Source organism: Lithobates pipiens, unplaced genomic scaffold (assembly GCF_037356315.1).
Source record: "Lithobates pipiens isolate NorthernLeopardFrog02 unplaced genomic scaffold, aLitPip1_a1.2 Scaffold_8, whole genome shotgun sequence".
Lineage (NCBI taxonomy): Eukaryota > Metazoa > Chordata > Amphibia > Anura > Ranidae > Lithobates > Lithobates pipiens.
Window position 1 is genome coordinate 557,140,696 of NW_027507903.1, and position 11,990 is coordinate 557,152,685.

General features: G+C 40.2%; 1 protein-coding gene across 2 annotated transcripts in view; it reads left to right on the plus strand.

Annotated features, from left to right (window-relative positions):
• Positions 1–8,391, plus strand: part of BAG4 (BAG cochaperone 4) — a 47,304-nt gene extending 38,913 nt beyond the window's left edge. For both annotated transcript variants that reach the window (XM_077469976.1, XM_077469975.1), the window contains exon 5: positions 7,432–8,391. In XM_077469976.1, coding sequence (XP_077326102.1) covers positions 7,432–7,914 — 483 coding nt within the window. In that variant the 3' untranslated portion in view covers positions 7,915–8,391. The remainder of the gene's footprint in view (positions 1–7,431) is intronic.
• Positions 8,392–11,990: the final 3,599 nt, after the last annotated feature.

Consider the following 11,990-nt stretch of genomic DNA (forward strand, 5'->3'; position numbering starts at 1 on the left):
TCCCTCCTGTTTTCAGAACTTCACAAAGTGCGTGATGATATTACTCAATGACTCATCTTTGTTTATGTGTATTGCTGACGTCAGTGTTTTGCTGGGATATTTATCTGGCGATGGATACAGTACACTCTTTATGATCTGAAGCATCAGGATTCTACAAAAAAGGGTGGATCGCACTATTGCATGAGAGAATTCAGCCTCCTCCCATCTCATTCCTGGTCTTCACATACACTATATTGTCAAAAGTATTGGGACACATGCCTTGACACGCATATGAACTTTAATGGCTTCCCAGTCTTAGTCTGTAGGGTTTACTATTGAGATGGCCCAACCTTTGCAGCTATAACAGCTTCAACTCTTCTGGGAAGGCTGTCCACAAGGTTTAGGAGTGTGTCTATGGGAATGTTTGACCATTCTAGCGCATTTGTGAGGTCAGGCACTGATGTTGGATGAGCAGTCTCCACTCTAATTTATCCCAAAGGTGTTCTATTGGGTTGAGGTCAGGCAAGTCAAGTTCCTCCACCCCAAACTTGCTTATCCGTGTCTTTAGGGAACTTGCTTTGTGCAATGATCCAAATCATTTGGTAGACGGGGGGATTTTGGTGTGGGGTTGTTTTCCAGGGCTTGGGCTTGGCCCCTTAGTTCCAGTGAAAGGAAACTCTTAAGGCATCAGCATACCAAGACATTTTGGACAATTTCACAACTTTGTGGGAACAGTTTGGGGATGGTCCCTTCCTCTTCCAACATGACTGCGCACCAGTGCACAAAGCAAGGTCCATTAACACAGGGATGATCGAGTTTGCGGTAGAGGAACTTGACTGGCCTGCACAGAGCCCTGACCTCAACCCAATAGAACACCTTTGGGATGAATTAGAGTGGAGACTGCAACAGTGTTAATTGAGTCAACTAAATGAATACTATTTTAGTCGACTAAAATACGACTAAAACTATTGAGATAACTAAAATAAAACTAAAATGGCATTTTAGTCAAAAGACTATGACTATAACTAAATAGCAATTACTGAAATCTATAAAAAAGTAATACAAACAATTCATCAAGATAAATCTGAGAATATCCGCATTAAAACAGCGCTCTGTAGAAAGTCCTTTACAGAAATAGCAATGTACGAGCAATCACTAAAAAGTTCTTAATGTGCAGATAAGGTGTCTATAGTGATCTAATCAGCATTGCACGGTGATCAAAGTGCTGTCGACCTTTCTTCCACCATAAACCGGGAGTGCGTCACCACATGCGATGCGTACCCCCTAGGGGGTTAAACTCACCAGACACTGCTGAAAACACAAGCCTTAAGGAGTAGTCACTTCCTTGAGTATGGTAATATATCACCTTAGCGTTGCAGTTCCAAACAGTCCTCCAAGTTTGTCATAAAAATAAAACAAAGTGTGCACATAGCATAATACTGTTTTATTTTTTAAAAGGTTCGCACAAAATAATAAAATCACCCATTTAAATATCTGCGTACATTGTTTAAAACATCATCAGCATTTCAAAATTGTGTACTTCACCGATTATTCAGATCCCCGAGCCATCCACAAGTGTTCCTCTGTGTACACTGTGCATCACTTCCTGGTCTGTGGTCAGCGGTGGAGCGCACACCTCACTTCCGGTAGCGTCGTGTAGGCCACGCCCTGACGCGTTTCGTCACTTCCGACTTCACCAGAGGGCGTGGCTACACGACGCCGACGGCCAATATATATTCAACAGTCTCACACCCTGTCAACCAATCACGTAGCCCTGCACTATCCAGCCCACATGACGCTGCACAACGTCATGGTAACCGGACGCGGCCAGCTCGGTTCTCAATACAGGGGAGAGATAATTGAATGAACACAAACGATCGCCGAACTACTGGCGACCTCCTTAGCAGAACAGGCAAAATGAACATTACAACAAAAACAATACATGAAAGAAAGAAACATAGACCTCCTAATTAAAATTACCCTTAATATACACATAAATAAAAATATAAATACAAAATTACATAGTACATGAAGATAGTGAACTACCCATTAGATCCTCACATGATCCATGTATGTTTGTGTAATATGTGAGCAAGGACCTATATACACATACAAGGTCCATAAGCTGTCTCCCTAAGAGATACATCCTATTTAGAAAAAGCTAGTGTGTATGTCATGTGCATCATCCAAAATATACATATACTTATACATGTATATATCGCTAATGCATACACTAAATGCACCCCATATAACGCTGAAGTTATAGTGGCAATGAGCAAAGAGTTGTGAATATATGTCATATATCCACCACCTCCGAGATTTTTATCTCTATGAGGTGTCATTTCGGTTGAAGGGAGCTTCTTACTAAAATAAAAACACAGGCGAGAACCGACGCAAAAACCTAAAATTATTTAAAATATATAAAAAATATTAAAAATATTCAAAATAACGTAAATATTGTGAGTCAGCACATATTTAAACATGATCATTCTATAATAGCCTTTATAATAGTATTAGTCAACTCATGTCAAAAATTTAATCATTAGTAGTGTATCAACCATAGAGTGATTATAATTACCAAACCTCTATATGTCTATAGTATTTATATATAAAATTGGTACAGATATGCAATGATGCAAACATCAAAGACCGTACCGTGAATGTCTTCATTACTCCATACACTATATCACCTACATAAGCATCTACCTAGATACTACTTAAAGGATTACTACTTAAAACATTAAAATGTTTAAATATTAAGAGGAAGGGATCGTAAACCAGACAATTTAATAATCACTAATGAAACAATTAATATCTAGGTCAACATTTAACCCCTTTGGTGTTAAAGTGTCAATCAAATATATCCATTCCGTTTCACGTTTGGATAACTCTCGTACCATATTTACCCCTCTCCAGGGGGGTTTCATATGTTCTACACCCCAAAATCTGAGTCCAGAAGGATCCTGATTATGGTAAAGCTTAAAGTGTAGGGATACATTATGATCCTTAAAACCCAGTTTAATATTAGCCACATGTTCCGCTATTCTTATCCTTAGAAGTCTTTTAGTCCGGCCTATATAGATCAACCCACATGGGCATTGTAAAGCATACACAACATACGATGTATTGCAGGTAATAAACCCTTTGATTGTAAATTCTTTATTATTCTCTGTTGCTAAAAAGCGTTCCATTGCTCTTATTGGTGTGTTTACTTCTTTACACGCCCTGCAACGTCTACAAGCAAAAAACCCTTCTTTTTCCCACAAAGTGGGAGGATGAGTAGGTGGGTCAATCACTTTTTTAACTATCTTATCAGCATAGTTAGGGGCTCTTCTATATATAAACCCGGGTTTTGCAGGTAGCACTGGTTGTAATGTTTTGTCCATCAAAAGGATGTGCCAGTGTGATAAAAAGATATTCTCCACCTCCCTATATTGTGAGTGGTACCCTGATATAAAATTCCATTCGTGACTGTTGGAAGTGTGATTGCCCTTATTATTATTACTCAAGAGATTATCTCTTGATGTGGATGCTACTCCTTCAATCACTTTGTCCAGTTGTTTATCACTATAGCCCTTTTCTAGGAATTTTTCTTTAATCCTATTCGCCTGGGAGAAGAAATCATTATCATTGGAGCAGTTCCTTCTGATTCTGGTCACTTGACCTTTAGGAATATTCTTTAACCAGACCGGGTGATGCCCACTCTGTATCGGTAAATAACTATTTTACTGAAATCTACTCGAGATTTTAGTAGACTAAAACGTACTGGAGATTTAGTCGTCTAAATACGGCTAAAACAATTGCAGAAGACTAAAATGGAACTAAAACTAAAATGCCATTTTAGCCCTGAGACTAAAATTAACACTGGACTGCGAGCCAGGCTTTTTCGTCTACATCAGTGCCTGACCGCACAAATGTGCTTCTGGAAGAATGGTGAAACTTCCCCATAGACACACTCCTAAACCTTGTGGACAGTCTTCCCAGAAGAGGTGAAGCTGTTATAGCTGCAGAGGGTGGGCCAACTCAATATTGAACCCTACAGACTAAGACACCATTCATGACAATATACTGCAACTACAGATAATTTGGCTAATTACACACATCTCAGGAAAGCTCAACCAATTGAGTAACATCCTGTAATACCCCTTCATTACCAGGCCATACAGTGCCTTGCGAAAGTATTCGGCCCCCTTGAACTTTTCAACCTTTTGCCACATTTTAGGCTTCAAACATAAAGATATAACATTTTTATTTTTTGTGAAGAATCACCAACAAGTGGGACACAATTGTGAAGTGGAACGAAATCTATTGGATTTTTGAAACTTTTTTTAACTAATAAAAAAAATGAAAAGTGGGGCGTGCAAAATTATTCGGCCTCCTTGCATTAATACTTTGTAGAGCCACCTTTTGCTGCGATTACAGCTGCAAGTCGCTTGGGGTATGTCTCTATCAGTTGTGCACATTGAGAGACTGAAATTCTTGCCCATTCTTCCTTGCAAAACAGCTCGAGCTCAGTGAGGTTGGATGGAGAGCGTTTGTGAACAGCAGTTTTCAGCTCTTTCCACAGATTCTCCATTGGATTCAGGTCTGGACTTTGACTTGGCCATTCTAACACCTGGATACGTTTTATTTGTGAACCATTCCTTTGTAGATTTTGCTGTATGTTTGGGATCATTGTCTTGTTGGAAGATAAATCTCCGTCCCAGTTTCAGGTCTTTTGCAGACTCCAACAGGTTTTCATTCAGAATGGTCCTGTATTTGGCTGTATCCATCTTCCCCTCAATTTTAACCATCTTCCCTGTCCCTGCTGAAGAAAAGCAGGCCCAAACCATGATGCTGCCACCACCATGTTTGACAGTGGGGATGGTGTGTTGAGAGTGATGAGCTGTGTTGCTTTTACGCCAAACATATCGTTTTGCATTGTGGGCAAAAAGTTCGATTTTGGTTTTATCTGACCAGAGCACCTTCTTCCACATGTTTGGTGTGTCTCCCAGGTGGCTTGTGGCAAACTTTAGACAAGACTTTTTATGGATATCTTTGAGAAATGGCTTTCTTCTTGCCACTCTTCCATAAAGGCCAGATTTGTGCAGTGTACGACTGATTGTTGTCCTATGGACAGACTCTCCTACCTCAGCTGTAGTTCTCTGCAGTTCATCCAGAGTGATCATGGGCCTCTTGGCTGCATCTCTGATCAGTCTTCTCCTTGTCTGAGCTGAAAGTTTAGAGGGACGGCCAGGTCTTGGTAGATTTGCAGTGGTCTGATACTCCTTCCATTTCAAAATGATCACTTGCACAGTGCTCCTTGGGATGTTTAAAGCTTGGGAAATCTTTTTGTATCCAAATCCGGCTTTAAACTTCTCCACAACAGTATTACGGACCTGCCTGGTGTGTTCCTTGGTCTTCATGATGCTCTCTGCGCTTTCAACAGAACCCTGAGACTATCACAGAGCAGGTGCATTTATACAGAGACTTGATTACACACAGGTGGATTCTGTTTTTCACCATCAGTCATTTAGGACAACATTGGATCATTCAGAGATCCTCGCTGAACTTCTGGAGTGAGTTTGCTGCACTGAAAGTAAAGGGGCCAAATAATTTTGCACGCACCACTTTTCAGTTTTTTATTTGCTAAAAAAGTTTTCCACTTCACAATTGTGTCCCACTTGTTGTTGATTCTTCACAAAAAATTAAAATTTTATATCTATGTTTGAAGCCTGAAATGTGGCAAAAGGTTGAAAAGTTCAAGGGGGCCGAATACTTTCGCAAGGCACTGTATTTAGCTTTTCCGTGCTGTGATAGTTTGACAATTGTCGTCATAGAACACTATACCCAAATACATTTTTATTGATTTTATATTAATCTAACAGTATATGACAGAGCACTTGTATTCATAGACCATGGTTTATATGTAGCTACTGTCATGTGTTCACTGTCAAACTAAACTTGTTATGGTCACCCACAGAGCACACCATACTGCCCCAGGGCTATCTAGCAGCTTCCAAATAAGTTCCTTGGGGACTGTACTTGGACCCCACTCTGTTGGCATGGCCTGTAATGTTTACTTCAGGCACTGAATGTGGTGTTAGGTGTCACCTAGGCATGCAGTGCAACGTATGTAGTTCAGGACTCTGAAGCTCCTTTCAGGGTATGCCCACAGTGACGGGTGAAGCCTCAGCCTCTAACAGGCCCAGTGTTATTGATAAGACGTGTATGTGTACACCGGTTCCTGGCTCTTATTAACACTTTCCATGCACAATGCAGTTTACTGGACAGAGGAATGGGAAGCTACTTGCCATTCTATGCCTTAAGATAAAAAGCCTTCTATGTGCAGCAGCCTCCCTAATGCTTACCTGAGCCCCATCTCGATTCAGGGATGTTGCACGAAAGACTCGGCTATCCGAGACTCTTCCTCCTCATTGGCTGAGACAGCAGGGAAGCGCCATTGGCTCCCGCTGCTGTCAATGAGGATAGAGAGGGGGTGGGACCACGGCTCTCTGTCTGAATAGACACACAGAGCAGTGGCTCAGGTGCCCCAGTAGCAAGCTTCTTGTTGGGGGCACTCAACGGGGGAGGAACCAGGAGCACCAGAGAGGAACCTAAGAAGGGGAGGATCTAGGCTGCTCTGTGCAAAACAACTGCACAGGGCAGGTAAGTATAACATGTTTATTATTTTTAAAGTGATTGTAAACCCTTTTTGTCTTACTTTTATCCATGGGTAAGCTTAAAATAAGGCTTGCCTATAGGTAGTGGAAATATCTTCTAAACGTACGCTGTTTAAGAGATATTTCACTTGTAGTGCGACAGTGTCATCATCAGCGCATGTGCTGTCTAGAAACGGACCACCGTGCCGTTTCTTCCCCAGCGTGGGCCGTGACTGACTGCTCCCGCACGCATGTGCAGGAGTGACATCACGCAGCTCCAGCCAATCACAAAGCCGGAGTCTGCGGCACCGGAAGTAGAACCCATCCGGGTTTACTTCCTCTTTAGCAAAAAAAAAAAAAAGTGACTTTAGTATCACTTTAAATAAGGGTATGTTTTCCATTGCCACGGGAAATGGTTTAAGAGCACCTTGCAAGTAGGCTTTGTTTAAATAAGAAAGTCTTTATGACTGTTCTTATTACTCAGAATAACATTAAATAACATTTTATGAACCATTCCCAGAGAAATTTAGATAATTACTAGGGAGTTCCCAACCTTTTTCTCACAACCTTAAATGTCATTACCAGAATTGTCACCTATGCACGTAGGCATTGGTGTATATATATTTTTTATTTTTTTTACTTATGGAAGGGTAAAGCGTTTTGTTGTTGGTCTGTGATGTCTTGGTTTTATCTTCTGTCCAGGGCTAGTTTTATTTCTGATGATGAATGTGCAACAATAATTAGAAAGCTTGTGTTATTCTTGGTATAATTCTTTTTTTTTTTTTTTTTTCATCTTACATTTTTATTTCAGGATCCATCTCTGCCATCCAACTACAACCATCAAAGGCCCTACCCTGGCTACCCCTCAAATATCTCTCAACCAGGGCCAACACCGGAACCCAAGCCTAACCCACCTGCCTCAATAGCCCCACCCAACCCTCATTACAGCGCTTCTCCTCAAATGTACAACCGGAAAGATCCTTCAAACCAAGAAACCAGTCCTAGAGCCAAAGAAGCTAATGCTTCTCCAGCTGATTCTTCAAACGCCCATCCTGGCATTGTGAAGATCAGCGAAGTCTTGGAAAAGGTGGTGGAACTGGAGAAGGAGGTGGATGAGTTTGTTGGGAGAAAGACTGACATGAGTTATCGATGTTTAGAAGAGCTATTAACAAAGCAGTTATTAGAATTAGATTCTGTAGAAACTGGTGGTCAGGACGGTGTTCGTCAGGCACGGAAAGAAGCTGTGAGGAAGCTACAATTGATTCTGGAGAGGCTAGAGCGGAAGGGTTTGTGATTTCATGCGGCAGAAGTAAAGGATTCTTCATTATAAAGGTTTATTTGGATTCCAAGAGGTTTCTGGCCAGCCGACGTGCAAAATGGCATGGTCTTTCGGGTTCCTAACATGCCAAAAATATGATGAAAGGGGTAAGCCACCTATTTAAAAATAAATAAATAAATAAGACATCCTGTTGGATGCCCTGCTGGAATAATTGGACTTCCAGCACCCATGGACCATCACTGAGTCACCTTGAAGAATATTTGCAATGGAAATTCGTTGTAGTTCTAGATGTTTTCATGAAGAACTAAATATTTTAGGAAAAACGCTGTGTTTTTCTGGAAACTATTTTTTTTCTAGGTAGAATAAAGCCATTTTGGAGTTCACAGGTTTTAACTACTTAAAGCCATTCGAAGATAAAACTTTGCCACTGACTGCAGTCATTACCAAAACCACAAGACTTTATTTGCCATTAAAAACCGTTCTACGACTGTGGCTACCTAGCATGACAAGTGTTTGTGTTCTCTGCATATTTTTGGATGTGCAATACATCCATACTTTAAAGTTTGGAGATGTGAGAGTCACATGTAAATGATTTAATGTCTCATTTTATTTGGGGGACTGTACAATAAAAAAAAAAAAGGAAAGAAAAATAAATAATAAAAAAAAAGGCCAGTGTGGGTACCTCCCATTTAAGGACTATCGCCAAAAAAATAAAAAAATTAGATTTGGGTGAAATTAGGTGGATCCAGTGATTCGCCTGGTGCCCCAATACAGACACAGGATCGTTCAAATTATGTTTCAGCCTGAGGAAAGTCCTATTCAAATGCCAGAGCCCTTGTAAAGGTTGCCATTCATAAGCCGGTTGCACACATTCATATGAATTTTCCTGCCTTTATAATTTTCCAATTCACATTTGAACCCTTGATGCTTTCCACTTTACATCATAATCTTTGTCAAATAAGCTTTCTATATATATATATATATATATATATATATATATATATATATATATATATATAATCATTTTTTTTATTATTATATCCTCTGTATCATGATTTTCCTGTTGCTTTTTAAAACATGAAAATGTCCCTGTAAACCTGGATAGAGCGTAGGGTCTCTGCTCAAGCTTGCACAGCCCTGTTCGGTGGATCCCTCTGTGGGTGCAGGCTCGATAAGAATCTGCCCTGACTGTACAAACTGTAATGCCCTGTACACAGGGTTGGACATTCCGTTGACAAAATCCGTCTGATTTTTCCAATGGATTTTGGCCCAAACTTGTCTTGCATACACACGGCCGCACAAAGTTGTCAGAAAATCCGATCATTCAGAATGAGGTGATATAAACCAGGTACGACGGGACTATAAAGAGGCCAGTAGCCAATAGCTTTCATTTCGTAATTTATTCTGAGCGTGTGTGGCACTTTTGGGCATTGGAATTTAAACAATCGTATTTTGTTGTCGGAAAATTTTAGATCCAGATCTCAAACTTTTGTGTGTTGGAAATCCTAACGGAAAAAGTCAGATGGAGCCCACACACGATCAGAATTTCCGACAACACAGTACCATCACACATTTTCCGTCATAGTCCGACCGTGTGTACGGGGCAGATGGCAGAAAAAGTATCCCCCCAATGTGCAAAGCCATCTATCGTGAGAGTAATAGCAGCTTCGGCAGACTCTGTCTAAGCCATGCCGCTGATGCGTTTCACCCTGCTCCCAGGACTTCGTAATGGAGATGAAAAAGTCTCCCTGCAAAGCAAGCAGTTAATACTTCGCTGTCCTGCTGCCTATGCTGCTGACCTCTGCTTGGTTTAAGAGAGTACTTGCTCAAAGATCTTCTGCATTTAGCACTTCATGGGATGTTGAATGCTGTTGTCCCCAGCTGAGCTCTGTGGTTTCCTCCACTAGACTCTACATCACTATAGGATAGAGGGTGGCAGAAGCAGCCATAATATGTAGTGGGGGACCAGACATCCAACTAATGCTGAATATCTTTTAGTGAGATCATCTCTTCAACCCTGTGGAGTTCGGTGGCATGGGCAGCAGGACCGGTATTAATAGTTTGCTTTGCAGGGGGCCTTCATTTCTTGTTTTAAAGATAGCTAAAGTTGCTTTATTAATCCAAGTCTTTTGTGAGTTTCCTGTTCAAATGTCAGAAAACATACCACATTCTAATGCCTTTAAGTTTTAGAAAACCTCCATTTTGTTGTCAGAACCTGTGCATCGTGAGCATCCTGATTGTAGCATAAAATTCTCATTTAAATAGATGGAATGTGCCATCCCAATCTGATCAGATTTGAGTTTTACATTTAAAAACTTTAAAGGGGGATCACAGGGCAAAATGTGCTTGCTTTTGGCTGTTTTATAGTATATAAGCGGAACTACACTGCATCTAAGCACCACAAACCAATAACTGCTTTTAATTAGTTTGTTAATATTTAAACAAACACACCCATCCAAGTCTCCATGCTTTATTGTGCTGAAAAACATCCCCTTGCGTAAGGATGGCAAAACATGGCTCCCCAGATGTTTTGGAACTACATTTCCCTCGATGCTCAACTACTCTGCAGAGTGCATGAGCATCATGGGAAATGTAATTCCAAAACATCTGGGGTGCCAAGTTTTGCCATCACTGCCCTAGCATTTCTCGTTGTGGCCATCTTGAGTAAGGGCAGATGATTCATGTAGAATTTACTTCCTAAAATTCATCTGCCCTTAGCACAGGCATGTAGGCAGGAGGGTGGGCTTAGCTGAGAAAAAACCCTCCTCCGCCCCCCAAAGACTCCTGATGTATTACATCATTTGCTTAGGCAAGAAAACGGGAAGTAAAAGAAGAAATATTAGAAGTTTTTATTTTTTTTAACTATGATATACCTTCCTATCTATTTACTAATGCTAGCAGCACATTGATTAAAAATAGTCAATGTTGTTCGAGAGAGTAAAATCCTGCTTTAAGTAGGGATTGCCCAGTTTTTTTCCAGCTTTGCCAAATTTAGATCTGCTTGAATCTACAACATAAAATTTCACCTGCTGGTAAGATTTGACTTTGTCGCATGATCATTGCTATCAGATAATCTTGGCGTGCATTTTGCGAAAGGTGACTTGTACTTAAAAACACATCCTAAAAACACATCTGATTTTTGTACACAAAATCTTTTTCATTTGTTCAGAGCTCCTATTGTTATTTAAAGCGGTAGTTAACTCTACCAAAAAATAAATGAAACCCCCCCCCCCGCAAGGTAATAACAGTAATAAGTGCTAGTATGTATCGCATTTTAGCACTTATGGAAAACTTACCTTAAAATGAAGCCCTCCAGTGGCATGCTGACAGGGCATTTTCACCCGGGCCTTCTGGGTTCGTGGACTCTGGCCTCTTGAATGGCCAAGCCGCGATGATGTCACATGCGGGAGTCGGTCGCAGCACAGTGCTCTGGTTTGACAGCATACTCAGTATGCCTTCAATTCAGAGCACTGCGCGCATGCGCCGGTGACCTTACCAGAAATATAGCATATCTCCTAAGCTGTGCACGTGTAAGAAATATTCATTGTACCTACAGGTAAGCTTTATATTATAAGCTTACCTGTAGGTACAGATGACCATGCAATGTTTACTACCGCTTTAATAACCTGTTGGAAGACCTAATTCTACCCATGTCAAATCTTGTTTTTTTTTATTTTTGGGATAAATCAGTCTTTGTCATAGTCTCGGGGAAAACTGCAGACAATCGTAATTATTGATACAGAAGGGGTATGATTATCTTACCAGGATGATAATTTAAAAAACCTTATCTCAGGAAAAGTGACTGTCCAATTAAAGGATTTGTGAATAGGAAAAAAAAAAAAAAAACATTATTTACAAAACTGAAGATAATTTTCTTGAAATACCCTTAATGAAGAGGATGAATGTTCTGTGTATCACCATAGCAACAGTAAGGACCTGAAACTCAAACACATGCAGCTGTCTTGGGAATAACAGGTTTTGTATTTGCACTGAGAGGAATACCGTGTAACTATATATATATATATATATATATATATATATATATATATATATATATATATATATATATATATATATATATATATATATAT